Here is a 17,128-nt window from a genome sequence, read left to right on the forward strand (position 1 = left end):
CTTCCATAGATTACTGCTTGTTTCCGCCACAGAATAAAACATTTTAAGAGATAATTGTGACTTTTTATCTCACAATTGCGATTTTACATCTCGCAATTCTGACTTTATTTCTCAGAATTTTGAGATATAAAAGTCAGAATTGCGTGAAATAAAGTCGCAATTGCGTGTTATAAAGTCAGAATTGCGAGATATAAAGTCAGAATTACGTGAAATAAAGTCACAATTGCGTGTTATAAAGTCAGAATTCTGACTTTTTTTCTCGCAATTGCGACTTTACATCACGCAATTCTGACTTTATAATACGCAATTGGGAGATATAAAGTCAGAATTGCATGATATAAAGTCGCAATTGCGTGTTATAAAGTCAGAATTGTGAGATAAACTATTCTGAGGTAAAAAAAAAAAAAATAATAATTTCCCCCCCCTTAGAATTGGACTTTATATCTCACAATTCTGAGAAAATATGTCAGAATTGCGAGATATAAACTCGCAATTGCGTGTTATAAAGTCAGAATTGCGTGTTATAAAGTCAGAATTGCGTGATATAAAGTCGCAATTGCGAGAAAAAAAGTCAGAATTCTGACTTTATAACACGCAATTCTGACTTTATATCTCGCAATTCTGACTTTATATCTCGCAATTTTGACTTTATAACACGCAATTCTGACTTTATATCTCGCAATTCTGACTTTATAACACGCAATTGCGACTTTATTTCACGCAATTCTGACTTTGTATCTCGCAATTCTGAGAAATAAAGTCAGAATTGCGAGATATAAACTCGCAATTGTGAGATAAAAAGTCGCAATTATCATTTAATTTTTTTTATTTTGTGGCGGAAACAAGCTTCCATAGATTACTCTTACTTTTTCTGTAATTTAATTATTGTTCCTTCTGATGTAAATGCATTAAACACTGTGTAGAAGAGTATTTAAAGAGTATAGAGTATTACATTTAAGTTCAAAAAGCCGTTTCAAGACTTATTTAATTTATTTTAACTATTTAAACTGTATTTTTTTTATTCACTTTTTTATGTTTATTTATTTATTTATTTATTTATTTACTTTTCATTATTAATGTTATAAGTAAATGTTATGTAACTGTTTTTTTTTTTTTATACTTTTTTGTACTTTTTTAAAGAAAAAGCTGTTTCACTCAGATATTTGTCAGAATAGGGAAGAAAAGACCGTCACAGGTTATGTTTCATGTCGACTTTAATGTCATTCATTCTTAATTCATTCATTAAAAACATCAGTGAGTTTATTGAATGAAACAGTTAGTGAGTAGCAAAACTTCCTTTCCATCTCAAGACTACATTTTTGGATATTTCTTTTTGGCCAACTGCACAAAGTCTTCAGCACTGTCCAAAGACACCAGGCGATCCTAGAAAATGATCATTACAATTAAAATGTTTCATTTATCCTTCAAACTGACTGAAGTGCTTGTAAAACTGGGACAACCTTGATCAAGCAAAATATAACAATGTAGATAACTCCACTGTAGATAGCTCATCATGAAGAGTCCATGTAATGTGCACAATATACTTGAAGCTAAAGATTAGGACAATTTACCATGACGAAGACGTATCTTTCGCTGTTGCTGAGCCCACAGGGGAAGAGGCTTGTCTCATTTGACACTATGTGCAGCAGTTCTCTGGCCTTCTCCACATTCTCCCAGTCACTCCGAACGGTTTGTCTGTTCACTGTCAGTAACGAGTCCACCTCCCTCTGGTAACCTGGATCAACAGCACACAGATACATTTACATGAATGCACGTCTTCAGACACCACGGCATGCTTACGCTCCACACAGCCATTACATGGGCAAATAAGGGTCACGTTTGACTTGGTATTCTATTGCTATTATCCGCTGGCATTGTGCATTGTACGTTGAAGCTTAAATAAGTAACCGTTTCAAGCACAAAATGAACATTGTTCTCGCTGTGACAAGAGATGGAGAAGTTTGCAAGAGAATTTAATAAGACAGAGAAATGTGAAAATAAAGAATAAATATAATATATATATATATACATACACTACCACCCAATGGTTTGAGGTCAGTAAGTCTGAATCTCTTATGCTCGGCCAGGCTGCATTTATATGGTCAAAAATACAGTAAAAACTGTAATATTTTATTTTTTAATATATTTTAAAATGTAATTTCTTCCTATGATGCAAAGCTGAATTTTCAGCATCATTATCTCTTCAGTGTCACATGATCCTTCAGAAATCATTCTAATATGCTGATTTGCTACTCGAGAAACATTTCCTTATTATTATCAATGTTGAAAACAGTTGTGCTGCTTAATATTTTTGTAGCTTCTGTAATAAATTTTTTCAGGGTTCTATGAGCAGAAAGTTCAAAAGAACAGCATTTATTTGAAAGACAAATATTTTGTAACAATGCCTTGACTGCCACTTTAGATCAATTTGATGTCATTCCTGAAAAAAAGTATCAATTTCTTCATAAAAAAATCTTACTGACCTCAAACTTTTGAACATACTGTATATAAAACAAAACATATAAAGATAATATAATATATTAATTACATTTTGAAAAAAATTTAGAAAAAACTGAATATAAAATATAAATATATAGTCCACCTCACCTAGCTGAAGCAAGATCTTCTTCCAACGTGTCCCAACTTCTTTACGAGCACATCTCAGACTGTGGATATCATAGTTCAGCTTCTCCCATTCCTAACACACACACACACACACACACACACACACACACACACACACACACACACACACACACACACACACACACACACACACACACACACACACACACACACACACACACACACACACACACACACACACACACACACACACACACACACACACACACACACACACACACACACACACAGAGGTTTCCATGTTTTCTGGGGACTTTCCATAGACATAATGATTTTTATACTGTACAAACTGTATATCCTCTATACAAAACATCAAAAATGACTGGTATTACTATCACTGTGGGCACATTTGGTCCCCACAACATATGGTTTACCAGGGACCACACACACACACACACACACACACACACACACACACACACACACAAATATGTTTTTATAGCACTATTCATATCTAGTCTATAAATCAACGAATCTGTGCCAGTGCAACAGAAATGTACAAAAATAAGAAGAGCGGTCAAAGAGCAAGACCGAGAGAATGCTCTGAAGAGCTTTGTGGACGGAAACGTAGTTTGCGTGGCAGAACATCACTATTGAGTTACTGTCAATTAACTCTTAACAAGTTCCTAAGAGCATTATAGACCATGTGCTCTTCCAGCTGTCCAAAGACTGATAAACATGAGAAAAGTTAAAGCTTACTGATCCTGAATGAAGTGGAGACTAACTTCAGAAATGATCAATATTTATCCATGAATAATTTTTGTTTTGTTTTAAATGAATGTGCCCTTATAATCTTTAATCAAAATAACTTCCCCTCCCTCTTGCTGTGACATTTCTTCTCTTCTCTGATGACGTTTACTGGCGCGAGGGCGGGGCAACCTGTCACTCACATGACATCACAGGAATCCAATCAATTCCCGACGGACAATGTAGTCCTGTCCTACATTTTTTCTTGTTCGAGAAGCCGTTTCACTCGGATATTCGTCACAATAGGGAAGAAAAGACAACTTCTGTTTCATCCCGACTGAGTAAGAATGTCTGCTGTGCTCATGTGATTTTGGTTTACAGTTAAAATGATTAAAATGTAGCAAGGCCAGATCAGTGTCCTGCTGTCCTCACCTCACCTTAGCGCTGTGTCTGAAGTGAACTCTTCATCACTTGTCTTTCTGGCACAACTGAGTGAGCCAAATTCAATTTGAGAAAATTGGCAAATTACATCGGCCTAAATTCCAACGTATTTACTTGTAGCCAAACTCTAATGCAAAAAAGTAAAAATCGCATCTTCTCTAAACCACGAAGCAGTACTTGGTTTTGAATTGATTCATGCATAAATATATAAGATAATCTGAAAATGTGTGAGCTGATGTTTGAATGCATGCATTTGAATGTGGTAAATATGTAATGGGTAGAGAGGGATCCTGTCTGAATATAAGAGGCAGCTGTGGGCTCATTGATCATTTAACTAAAAAAATACGACCTAAATTACACACAAACTTCCCTAGATTATCGTCACACATGATATTTCCCAAAATTTAATTTCAAAAATTGTGTAAGCTGTCATTTACACTCACCTAAAGGATTATTAGGAACACCATACTAATACTGTGTTTGACCCCCTTTCGCCTTCAGAACTGCCTTAATTCTACGTGGCATTGATTCAACAAGGTGCTGAAAGCATTCTTTAGAAATGTTGGCCCATATTGATAGGATAGTATCTTGCAGTTGATGGAGATTTGTGGGATGCACATCCAGGGCACGAAGCTCCCGTTCCACCACATCCCAAAGATGCTCTATTGGGTTGAGATCTGGTGACTGTGGGGGCCATTTTAGTACAGTGAACTCATTGTCATGTTCAAGAAACCAATTTGAAATGATTCGAGCTTTGTGACATGGTGCATTATCCTGCTGGAAGTAGCCATCAGAGGATGGGTACATGGTGGTCATAAAGGGATGGACATGGTCAGAAACAATGCTCAGGTAGGCCGTGGCATTTAAACGATGCCCAATTGGCACTAAGGGGCCAAGAAAACATCCCCCACACCATTACACCACCACCACCAGCCTGCACAGTGGTAACAAGGCATGATGGATCCATGTTCTCATTCTGTTTACGCCAAATTCTGACTCTACCATCTGAATGTCTCAACAGAAATCGAGACTCATCAGACCAGGCAACATTTTTCCAGTCTTCAACTGTCCAATTTTGGTGAGCTCGTGCAAATTGTAGCCTCTTTTTCCTATTTGTAGTGGAGATGAGTGGTACCCGGTGGGGTCTTCTGCTGTTGTAGCCCATCCGCCTCAAGGTTGTGCGTGTTGTGGCTTCACAAATGCTTTGCTGCATACCTCGGTTGTAACGAGTGGTTATTTCAGTCAAAGTTGCTCTTCTATCAGCTTGAATCAGTCGGCCCATTCTCCTCTGACCTCTAGCATCAACAAGGCATTTCGCCCACAGGACTGCCGCATACTGGATGTTTTTCCCTTTTCACACCATTCTTTGTAAACCCTAGAAATGGTTGTGCGTGAAAATCCCAGTAACTGAGCAGATTGTGAAATACTCAGACCGGCCCGTATGGCACCAACAACCATGCCACGCTCAAAATTGCTTAAATCACCTTTCTTTCCCATTCTGACATTCAGTTTGGAGTTCAGGAGATTGTCTTGACCAGGACCACACCCCTAAATGCATTGAAGCAAGTGCCATGTGATTGGTTGATTAGATAATTGCATTAATGAGAAATTGAACAGGTGTTCCTAATAATCCTTTAGGTGAGTGTATATACCCATATTTAAGTGCGACTCAGAATTAACTTGTATAACTGCAGTAAAATATATTTGCTTGCTTAGTTCTGTATTTGTGTTCGCACTTCGTTCTTACTGTATCTCAAAGTATTTGTGTATTTATGTAAAGCATGTGCATTTGTTCCTCACCTCAGTATCTTTGTCCGCTTTGTTCCTCATCTTGATGAACGTGTTTAATTCAGCATCTGATTCCCCCTCAGTAATGGAGATGGAGGTTTGAGTGCTGCTCCAGGTCGTCCTCTCCTTCTCTGCTCCACATCTGCTGTCCTGAAGCTCACGACCCATTGCTGTCTCACTGTCCCTGGACATACTGGGCCTGCATTAAAAGACTTTATTAAACAACACTGCACAAACACATCTGGATAAAGTTCTGTTAAAAATTCTATTCATGAATTTGTCATTTCTACAAATATATAACTATATATAATTATATATAATTATATATATATATATATATATATAATTATTCTTATAATTATTAAATATAATTAAGATATTCAACAATATAAATGATTATTATGTATTTATTTTTCATTATTAAATACTCAAAACCATTATTTATATTTTAAATTATATTAAATTAATTACATTTCTTATTTTTGTCATGATAAATTATCTTTCAATTAGTTATACTCTATACAAGAAAATACCAATTTTATATTTGTCATTTATAAAAATATTCAACAATAATAATTCTTATGTACTTCATTTTTTTTCCTTAGCAACCTTTTTTACTCACTCACTGCTTGTGGAAATTCATTAAAAAAAGTCTTCTTTATTATTCTTTAACTATGTACTTCTATACAAGGAAAAACACCTATATAATAATAATAATAATAATACTTTTTACAAATATATAACAATAATTATTCTTAAATATAATTAAAATATTCAACCATAATAATTATTTGTATGTATTTATTTTTCCTTTGTAAATATTCGAAACCACTATTAACCATTTCTATAATAAAAAAAATACTCACTGCTTATAGTATTCATCTTTTTTTAATCGATAATAAATTATTCTTGAATTATGTACTCTATACCAGAAAAAACACCTATATAATAACACATTTACAAATATTTGCATAATATTTTTACAAATATATATATATATTTGTATATTAATAACAATATGTATTCTTATATTATTAAATATAATTAAAATATTCAACCATAATAATAATTAGGGGTTCAAGCACGAAGTGCTGAAACCCTATTGTAATTGTAAGGATTTTTATTATTATTCTTCTGCCGTAAAACGCATCGTGCAGCCCAAACCGTAAGTGCTGGAGACTTGAAACTTTGCCAGATGGTAGTACAAAAATCGAGGAAAGGTTGACAAAGTATGACCCCGATTGGCCCATAGGTGGCGCTATAGCAAGCAAAAGTATGAAATCGCTAATAACTCCTAGACGGTTTGTCATAGACTCAAGTGTCTTATATCACTGTAATCCTTGGCTCAAGACGGACAAAACGTATATCTCCGATTTCATTTCCGCCTGGGAAAATTTTCCGCCATTTTGAATTTTGTCAAAAACCTACTTTTGCGAACTAGTCCTAGGTTTTTCGTCCGATCGGAACCAAACCAGTGCAGAAATGTTCTGTGGAGTCTGAATATCAAGAATTATCGAAAAAAAGTTGAAATTTCGATTCATGGTCGCTAAGGGACGCCAAAACGTACGTTGTGGGAGGAGCCTATTTTACTAAAACGGCTATAACTCGAGAAGTAAATGAGGTATCTTCACCAAACTCGGTACAGATGTGTAAGAGTTCAATTTGAGGTCACAGTAAAAAAATCGCGACGATTGAACACTAGGTGGCGCTATAACTTGAAAAAAACATAAAACAGGCTATAACCACCTGACCGTTAGTCCGATTGACTTGAAAATTGGTATGCAGTGTCTTGGTCCAAGGTGCCATGTATGTGTATGAGGACATTGGCGTATCTCAAAAAACATGGCCGCCATCGGCCAATGAAGTTTGAGCACCTATTAGACAAGGTTAACGGAGGCCGATCGGAACGAAACTCAATGGGCATGTTCGACTCATGGCCCTAGAGGTCTGTAAGAATTTTGAAAGAAATCGGCCACTAGTTGGCGCTAACGAGATTTTTTGGTCCTGTAATCATGTGGTGTTGCACACATCCACAAAATATGCATATCATTTGATAGATCTCCTCATCCCAAACAACTTTGCCTCAAGAACCACTGCTGTCAATCAAACCGTTCATTAAATATTCGCGAACATGTTAAAAACCTACTTTTGCGAACTAGTCCTAGGTTTTTCGCCCGATCGGAACCAAACCAGTCTAGGACAATTCTCTGGACTCTCTAGATCAATAATTATCAAAAAAAGGTTGAACTTTTGCATTTGGATGGCTATAATAGGCTCATTTAAAAAAGGGGTGTGGCAAAATACACTAAAAAGCCTATAAATCCTGAATAAAAACTCAGAACTTCACAAAAATTGGTGAGCATATGTGACATAACATCATTAAGAAGCATGCCTAATTTCATGGAGATCGGAAGATAGGTGGCGCTATAACTGTTAAAAAGCTTTAAAACCATATAATTCCTATGGTACATTGCCTGTATTGGCTGTAAATGGTCTTTTCCATCTATTATGTCAGTCGTTACATGCTTGCTAAATAAAACTTAATAACTTTTGATGCTTTTGTGCTTAAAGGCCTTAAAGGCCTTAATTGCTTGAACCCCGATAAATGCTGCTTGCAGCTTTAATTATTTATTTATCTTTTTTAAATACAAAAAAAAATATATATATATATATATATATATATCACTCACCGCTTGTGGTATTACTTTCTATTATTTTTTCATAACAAATTATTCTTTAATTATGTACACTCTATACAAAACAGAAAACACCAACATTTGGTCACTTACCTTAAAATGCAATTTTTCTCCTCAGTATTTCCATGAATAGGACAGCAGCCAGAATAAAAGGCGCCCATTTAGAGCAACAAAAAAATGTTCCACCTAAAATGAGCTAAAATTCAGTGCATCATAATACTCATGGTCATTGTTATAGTAGCCGACATCCTCCATGCACCAGCACAGAAATGTGTGCTGCTGAAGTTATTTCTCACAGACGATCTCCTTAACTTGATAATGGGCGACTCTGGCCATGTGACTGCACTGTTTAAATGCCCTTGGGACCGGACCTATGCTTGGGACTAACAACAGGCAAGGTAGTCAGGTCTAGCACAGATTTCAAAAAAAAAAAAACCTGCACACATCTGCGGCTTATTTTACATGTATACATTTATGTCTATATATACTGTATATATATTCGGTATATGTTTAAATGACATACTGTTCTTCATGTGAGCCACATCTCTGGACTTTCTTTCTAACCAACTTGCTTCAGAATTCAATGAACTCACATTGCGCAACAACAGTCAGCATTAGTTTAAAAGATACAGTTGTTGGTGGGAGAGACTCAGAGAAATTACACCAGGATTGTCATTTTGAATACAGTTTAATACGAATCAGTCTCATGCATGTCATACAGTGATATTGAGTGTTAAGTACGGCTCATTACTGCTCTGGCTCCAGGTTTGAGACTTTGGCCTGGGTCGACATGTACGGGCTTGGGCACAACTCCTTTCTCTTATTAGTTTCAGCACTGGACTGTCTGTTGGAGCCAAGGCTGTTTTTCCTACAGTACACATACATAAAATGATAAAGTAAAGTCTTGGCTAATATCTCTTAGGCTATTCAAACAAGAATCAATGCCACTTGAGTGCATTTCTTATTATATATATATATATATTTTTTTTTTTTATCTGATCCAGATAAAGTGAGATTAAAATAAAATGTAGATGCCAGTAACCTGGAAGAGGAAGGCGGAAGAGCGATGATTCGCGGTCGTGTCGTCAGCACCAGCTCACCCAAGAAAGCCTCCATCATTAAGTTCTGCAAGGTGTTGAGCAAAATGTCCTCCAGCAGGTCACAAAACTCCGGAAACCTGCAGAAAACAAAGAGAGAACTCACTAATGGGCATCCGGCTCAGCACACTTCCAAGGTGTTCTTATTTGTTCTTTCAAGAAACTGTATTCTTTATTTAAGAACTTAAACCCACTGTCTTGGGAAATCTGGTTACTGTACAGTATGTGAGGGCATTTTTAAAAGTGTGATTCCCAGACATGGAATAGTCATGGAAATGAGTTTTTTGTTGTCTAGCTCTGAAAAATTGTATTTGGCAGAAATTGCTATAAAATTTTTTTAAAACACCAATACTGTAATCAAGTTTATTGGCCACAACGCCTGTAAGTATGGAATTGAACTGATACTGATCATTTTAACTAGATAAAGAAGTTTATCAGGAGAGCTTTCCCCCAAAACATCCTTAGCCAACTATGGCTGCATCATAATCAACATAACTCAACGAGTCTGTGTTTCCTGAAACCATAGTTCTAACGAACATTAGCAAATAGCATCGCAAAGTTGTATGGTTGGAAGCATAGTTTCTTGATTAATCAATCCCTATCTTGAGCAAAATAAGAAAGCTGACAAAAAAGAAAAGCAATCCTTAGATTTCATGTCCGTAATTCATAGCAAACAAAAAAATCGCATTAATTCGATCTCAAACATATTGTTTAATTAATAGATGTCCACCATCTGCGTGACATCATTAACCAACATGGTTGAACGACAACTTTGAACGACAAAATTTATAATAATAAATCAGTAGTACAGCAGAAATATACACATCAAATATGGTCTTGGACAGTGGGGGGCCATGCAGTGAACCACTGCAGACTCGCATCACCATGTGGAATTGCAAAACTAATGTTGACTGCTTTAGAACAGCACACCTGCGAATGGACTCCTGGACCTTCATCTTTGTCTCCTCCTGTAGTTCTTTCAGAGACTCCCGGTCACACTCACTCCTGAGTCTGTCTGCAGTGCTACAGTTTCTGGTGTAAGTCTTTGCTGGAGCAGCACTGGGCATTTCTACAGGGTCCTGGCAGCCTGCAGCAGAGCGGGGTTGAGTTTGTGCGGGGAGGGCAGGAGCAGGAGCAGGAGCGGGTCGCAGCTGTGTGAAGTACGGCACCTGCTCAGTGTCGCCCTCTACCAGAGACTGCTGGAACTGAGGCTCATCTAAAAGACTCCTGTAGAAGACAGTGAACGGTGTGACCTCGCATTGAGGAAGACTAGGAATGACAATTATTCCATTTAAAACGACAGAAGACGTGCAGAATGTGCATTACCGTTCAAAAAATCGGGATCAGGTTACTTTTGTGTTTTTGAAAAAAGTCACATGCTCATGAGGCTATATTTATTTGATCACGGTAAAATTGCCTAACATTAGTAAAATATTTCTATTTTAAAATGTAATTTATACCTGTGATTACAAAGCTGAATTTTCAGCATCATTATCCCAGTCTTCAGCGTCACATGATCCTTCAGAAATCATTCTAATGTGCTGATTTGATGCTCAACAAACATTTCTTATTATTATCATCAATGTTGAAAACAGTTGTACTGCTTAAAGGTAGGGTAGGCAATTCGTTTTATAAACACTTTTTGCAATACTGGTTGAAACTCTCTTCACATCTTGATAGCAATCTATAATATAAGTGGCCTAAATATTAAAACATGTACATCTTCTGTGAAAGTCTCAGGGCAAAACATTTTCATCCAATCATTGCATTCGGTCCTCGGACTCTGATTTATGCGTTTCTCTGGTAACACTATAAACTCCAAAATGAATCTGCATCAGTCAGGTGGTACTACTCGAGCTCTGTAAATTGTTTTTTTGTTCATTATTATTGTAATGTTACGTGCTTTGAGACACAAAGTAATTTTACGTCATCTCTCGTGACGCTTTGCAGACTTTTGAAGGAGGCGTGGCTTTGGAGAGCGCACTGAAGGGAGGGTGGGATCTCATGCTTTCAACGCTAGCTTGCTATTGCTAGCCTCTCTGAAATTGCCTACCCTACCTTTAATGTTTTTGTGGAAACTGTGATACATTCTTTTCAGGATTCTTCAAAAGAATAGCATTTTTAAAAACAAAATCTGTTATATAATTATAAAACATGTCTACTTTTGATCAATTAAGAGCATCATTTTTGATTAATAACAGTACTGACTTTGATTGGTAGTCTATAAATTAGACAATGTAAGACATACTGTAGTAAAGAATTGAGCACGTGTGTGATGACGTCTCTCTCGAGAACAGTGAGAGGGGGCAGGTTTGCAGGAAGATGGCAGCTCTCGCCTGTGCCAGACTGAGAATGCTTGGGCTGCGTAGATCTGAAAGAAATAGAATAATAGATATTTGTTTACTTTTAATCCTCAAACTAAATCCTCCAGGTTTCAATGAAATTAATTGCAGATCAATGCTGACTTTTGCACCCCATTGTACCTGTTGATGTAATGAGTGTTGAACTGAGTGGGGAAATGTGTCTGGTACTCCATGAGGCTGTGAGAGCGTGCCGTAACAACCAAGTGGAGCAGTGTAGGACAGGGAGGCTCGGGGCGTCTCCTCCTTTCCTGGCCTGTCTGCTGCGGGACCCGCTGTTCAGCCCGACTGGGTCTCGCTGAGGGACCGCCCACAGCGTGATCACTGCTACGAATGGGCGGAAGGGCCTGCCACATGGGGAACAAATCATTAGTCTCTCATTTAGAAACAAATTGTACCATGTAAATTAAACTAAAATTTTTGGGTGAATCACATAACTTTGTGGTCTTGTAAGTCTTTGTGGTTTACCTTATATTTTCTTGTGCCAGTTTTCTGTTCAAGCACTGCACCTTCCTGAGGAGGATAATTCGTTTTTTAACATGATGTTTTGATATGGTGAATGGGATGTGAAAGGCTACTTGTTAAAGATGTGTGATTTCTGACCTGAGAGCATTTATCCAGTTGCTTTGTCTGTAGCAGGTCTTTCTCAGTGAGTGTAAACTCATTTTTCTGTCTCTCTGTCTCCTCCTCCCACTGTTGCAGGTCTTTGTGATACTGTGCTAGCACATTCACAAGTGTTATCTGTCAAAGAGAGCCACAAACATTAAATGTGTTTCAAGTATACAGTGGCCCCAAAATAATGTATGTGGATATTATATGAAGTCAGTTCTCCTAAAGTTCAAACAAGTGGCCTTGACTCAACATTGAAAGTGTAGTCATGATCGTGTTACATAACTACTACTGTTTGGTGTCTTTTTTTAAAGATATTCATACTTTTATTCAGCAAGGATGCATTAAACTAATCAAAAGTGACATTAAAGACTACATTGTTACAAAAGAGTTATATTACAAATAAATCCTGTTCTTTTAAACTTTCTATTCATCAAAGAATACTGATGTACCACAAAAATATTAAGCAGCGCAATTGTTTTCAACAATGATATGAATAAATCATGTTTCTTGAGCACCAAATCATCATATTAGAATGATTTCTGAAGGATCATGACGACACTGAAGACTGGAGTAATGATGCTGGAAATGCAGCTTTGTCATCCAGGAATAAATTACATTTCAAAATTTATTACAATACAACATTGTTTTAAATTTCACAATTATTTCACAACATCACTGTTTTTTTACTGTATTTACCGGTATGATTAAATAAATGCAGCCTTGGTAAACATAAAAGACTTCTTTCATAAACATTGTAAAATAAAAATCATACCAACCCCAAACTTTTGAACGGAACCTTATCAAATAAGCATACTGTATGTGTCTATACGTGAATGTGTTCACTGGTGTATCTTTGTATTTGTCACCTCACAGAGGAGGTCTTGTTGGTAGAAAGCAGGGCTGGCTGAGGCCTGTATTGTCACGATGCAGAGAACACTTTCCCCTGGTGCAAGACGACCACTCATAGGACAGATCCTTACAGTCTATGGTCAACATTACAAACAAACACATGCGATCAATTGTCAATATATACTGAGTAGACTGGCCATGTTATCTGATCAATAATTTTTTTTTGGAATGTCATCACAATTTTCATTTTTGCATGATCTAATACCTAAAAAATACACACCTGCTGGCATTCTGTGCTTGTTACGTTCCACTTATATAACGCTTGGTCTGTGTATGAGACATTGGTCAAAAAAAGAATGCGTGTGCTTCGAGAGCACGCTGGGATATCACCAAAACACACTCTATCTTCAGACAGGAACACCACCTACACACACAGAGAGAGAGAGAGAGAGAGAGAGAGAGAGAGAGAGAGAGAGAGAGAAAATATTCTGAAATTATTGTGGAACACTTCTTATATATGGCTTGCATTGCAAAGAATTTTCGTAATTTTAATAGCACAAAAATGTAAAAAAGCAACGGAAAAGACATTTTTAATTGCTTTGCATTAATTGCCTAACAGCATGTTCCCTTACTATATACAATGAAAAACTAATAGCTCTCACGGGACATTTCATGTAATTTTACAGTAAAATACTGTTGCATTTACCGTACCTTATCGTAAAAATATACGGCAGGAATTTTTATATTTTACATCATTGAACTCAAATTTACGGTAAAAAACTGGCAGCTGTGGTTGCCAGTACTTTACCGTAAAAGAAAATACGATAGAAATATTTATGTTTTACGGCATTGAACTAAAGTTTACGGTAAAAAACTGGCAGCTGGTTGCAAGCGATTTACTGTAAAAAATATGAATATTTAAAAAAAACATGCCAGCTGTGGTTGCCTGTAATTTAAAAATATTGTATTACAAACCAATTTGTCATAAAAGTTATTATTGAGAATTACCAGAGGTTCAGACGTTGATGTTTTATTGAAAATAATAAAGTCCATTATGGAGATGAGTGTTTGCTTAAGTTGGGCTCTTGACCCTTGACTTTCTAACCTTAGATTTTCTCTGACTGCATTAACTGTGTTTATAAAACACATTCGTTATGGCATGAAAATCAGAGAAAAAATTTGATCAGGTGTTGTTGGCTATTTATTGATGATAACATAATCGTAATGTAATGGCCTGATCTCAAAAGAGTCTTATCTTTTATTGTATGACGAATGTTTATTACTAATTTCATGTTTTTGAGTGTAATAGCTCTGTGACCCTACCGCATGCGAGTCAGCAGTGACAGATAATCTGAAGAACTTTAAAAACACATGGTGTACAAAAAAGGTTTTGAATTACTGAAATATTTAGACCAACACAAACATCAAGAATCAGCGTATGAATCTCAACAACGGTGACAATCAACAAAATAATCAAATAAAACTCTGAACATCACAAAACAAGCTACTAAAATGTTGCAACAAAAACAACAGCAAAAATAAAAGCAGATAATAATAATTAAAAGAAAATACTAAGGCAATTCAGCATAATTTATTCATGCTGCAATGCATGCTGGGAGATATTGATGAGTTTTGAATGAATGCACTGCACTTTTATCATCACCGTTGTTGAGATTCATATGCTGATTCTTGATGTCTGTGTGTGTCTGAAAGATACAGTAGTTCAAACATTTATTGTGCACAATATAACTTTTTTAATTCTTCAGATAATCACAACACTGATGGATCACATGCTGTAGAATCATAGGGCTACTACAATCAATAATGTAAAATTAATGAACCATATAATAAAGGGTAAGACTCTATAAGAGCTCAGTGAATCAGACCTCTACATGATGATTATGTCATCATCAATAGAAAGCCAATATCACCTGACTCATTATCTCTCTGATTTTCTTGCCATAACCAACATGTCTTATAAACACAGAGTTACAGCAGCTAGAGATAAACTAATCTTAGAAAGTCAAGGGTCAAGAGCCCAAATAAAGCAAACAAATGAATTGTTTCAAATGAAACAATAAATCATCAACATCTAAACCTCTGTTAATTCTCAAACAGAACTGTAGATGTGAGAAATAAAGACAATCTGGTTAATAAGTGAAGCTGGTAATGCTGTTTGTGGAGTTGTTTAATCCTCCTCTGAGATCTTGAGAGATTTAATGTCTTCTTTTATCTTCAGTTAACTGATTTAATCTAAGGCAGTGGCCGAAGTCAGTTGTAGTTCTTTTGTTTCTGCTCGTCGCTTCTCTTTTTTCTGTTCTTGTTGTTTCTCTAAACTGACATTGCCAGAATTCCCTGCGTGACACTTCACATTTGATGTTATTTCATTTAAATAATTATGTTTCTTCTTAGTTTTTGTTATCAGTTATGTACATTTACGGTTTATATTACATCATATATTGTTTAATGACTGTTTATGGCATTATTAGGAGTCATGTGTGTCATGTCATCAAGATGGTGTTTTGTATTTGTGTGTATGACACTGTGCACCTTCTTTATATTAACATTTGCCTCAGCTTATGGAAAACTAATGGTGGTGAACTTTGAATCATCATGTGGTTTTCTTTTTTACCGCCTTTATTATTATGGTGGTTATCAGTATATTCAGGGTTCGTACACCTTTTCCAAGGTCAAATTCAAGCACTTTTCAAGCACTTTCAAGGTCCATTTTAAAGCTTTTCCAGCACCTTAAACCACCGTAAATTACATAGCAATACAAAGTCAAAATTATTATTTAGTGTTTTTAGCACATTAAAAGAGATAATGCTATAAATGTAATAGCATAAGGATCAGATATTTAAGCAAATCACAAGTTTTATTTTTCAAAATGTATCACTGTCTAAGTAGATAATGCCTATGAATAATAATTCTCATTATGTCCAAATATTGCTTCCCAGATAATGTGATTTTTTCAAGGCTGTAAAACTGAAGTAATTTCAAAGGGGTGACAATATGAAGACATAGGATTTGAACAGAAATATTTTACAGGCTTTGGTTTTGGGACACATTCTTGATATAGACAAGGTTTGAACAATAACCTGTAATTCCATTTTACAAGACTCTGAGAGTGCACAGGCACCTGCCTGATAAATAGCCTATATTAATTGAAAGAAAAAATATGTATTTTCATTGCCAAGACATATACATTTTTATCTACTGGAATAGAGCAGTGTAAATACTGCATAAGGCCATCCTCAACATTACAGTAGGCTACTTGTATGACACTCCATCTGACACGATTTCAACGATTGTTGTTATGCACTGGGCTAACGTTTGCAGGTTTTAAGTTGCGGGTAGTTAACGTTACAGTTACTGTGCTGTAACTTTGGCTATGTTCACTGCATGGCAGGACGTTTTGTTGTTGCGTCGACCAAAGCGGAGCGCAGCATTGGTGAGCTCGCGCGCACGCTGGGTCAAAGTTAAAATAGTTAATCGGTAACACTTTAGAATACTGTTCCTTCATTAATGAATAATTACACAGGAACAAACGAGTAACGCATTATTAACATTCTAGTAACTACTATTAACTAACAAGAAACTCTGATTAACAAATTAGTAAGTAATAGCGCTCAGATGAATGTAGTAGTTCATTATTAGCTAATCAATAACTACTATTTTTGTCATACCTCCCAGAGAACTACTATCTACAGGTTCATAATTAACATGAATAATGCATAATTTATAATAAAAGGTAATGGTAACCCACTAGTAATGACTCAAGTATTACTACATCATTCTAAAGGAACTACTAATTATTTGGATCAGTATTCTAAAGTGAAAAACATGATAACTACTTAATATTGACTTAAGTCATTGTAAGCTTTTGAGATTTTTGTACGATTTTGAATAGTAATTCCTTCCAATGGATTTGGTAACACTTTAGTCATTACTA

General features: G+C 36.0%; 2 protein-coding genes across 2 annotated transcripts in view; both read right to left on the minus strand.

Moving 5' to 3' along the window:
- Nucleotides 1-1,204: 1,204 nt before the first annotated feature.
- Nucleotides 1,205-8,533, minus strand: LOC311298986 (melanoregulin). The gene is made up of 5 exons (XM_084422372.1): nucleotides 8,352-8,533; nucleotides 5,575-5,761; nucleotides 2,608-2,698; nucleotides 1,572-1,735; nucleotides 1,205-1,383 (listed from the first exon to the last, which is right to left on the minus strand). The coding sequence occupies exons 1-5, from the start codon at nucleotides 8,417-8,419 to the stop codon at nucleotides 1,312-1,314; spliced, it is 582 nt and encodes a 193-aa protein (XP_084278498.1). The 5' UTR covers nucleotides 8,420-8,533; the 3' UTR covers nucleotides 1,205-1,311.
- A 465-nt stretch (nucleotides 8,534-8,998) lies between these two features.
- The window catches only part of cfap65 (cilia and flagella associated protein 65), a 31,649-nt gene continuing 23,519 nt past the window's right edge, over nucleotides 8,999-17,128 (minus strand). The window contains exons 25-33 of the mRNA XM_084422335.1: nucleotides 13,457-13,600; nucleotides 13,194-13,310; nucleotides 12,319-12,456; nucleotides 12,184-12,228; nucleotides 11,839-12,062; nucleotides 11,604-11,726; nucleotides 10,286-10,582; nucleotides 9,301-9,435; nucleotides 8,999-9,126 (exon numbers count right to left, since the gene is read on the minus strand). Of these exons, the coding sequence (XP_084278461.1) occupies nucleotides 9,006-9,126; nucleotides 9,301-9,435; nucleotides 10,286-10,582; nucleotides 11,604-11,726; nucleotides 11,839-12,062; nucleotides 12,184-12,228; nucleotides 12,319-12,456; nucleotides 13,194-13,310; nucleotides 13,457-13,600 (1,344 nt within the window). The 3' untranslated portion in view covers nucleotides 8,999-9,005. The remainder of the gene's footprint in view (nucleotides 9,127-9,300; nucleotides 9,436-10,285; nucleotides 10,583-11,603; nucleotides 11,727-11,838; nucleotides 12,063-12,183; nucleotides 12,229-12,318; nucleotides 12,457-13,193; nucleotides 13,311-13,456; nucleotides 13,601-17,128) is intronic.

The sequence above is a fragment of the Rutilus rutilus genome, assembly GCF_951802725.1.
Source record: "Rutilus rutilus genome assembly, chromosome: 10".
Classification (NCBI taxonomy): domain Eukaryota; kingdom Metazoa; phylum Chordata; class Actinopteri; order Cypriniformes; family Leuciscidae; genus Rutilus; species Rutilus rutilus.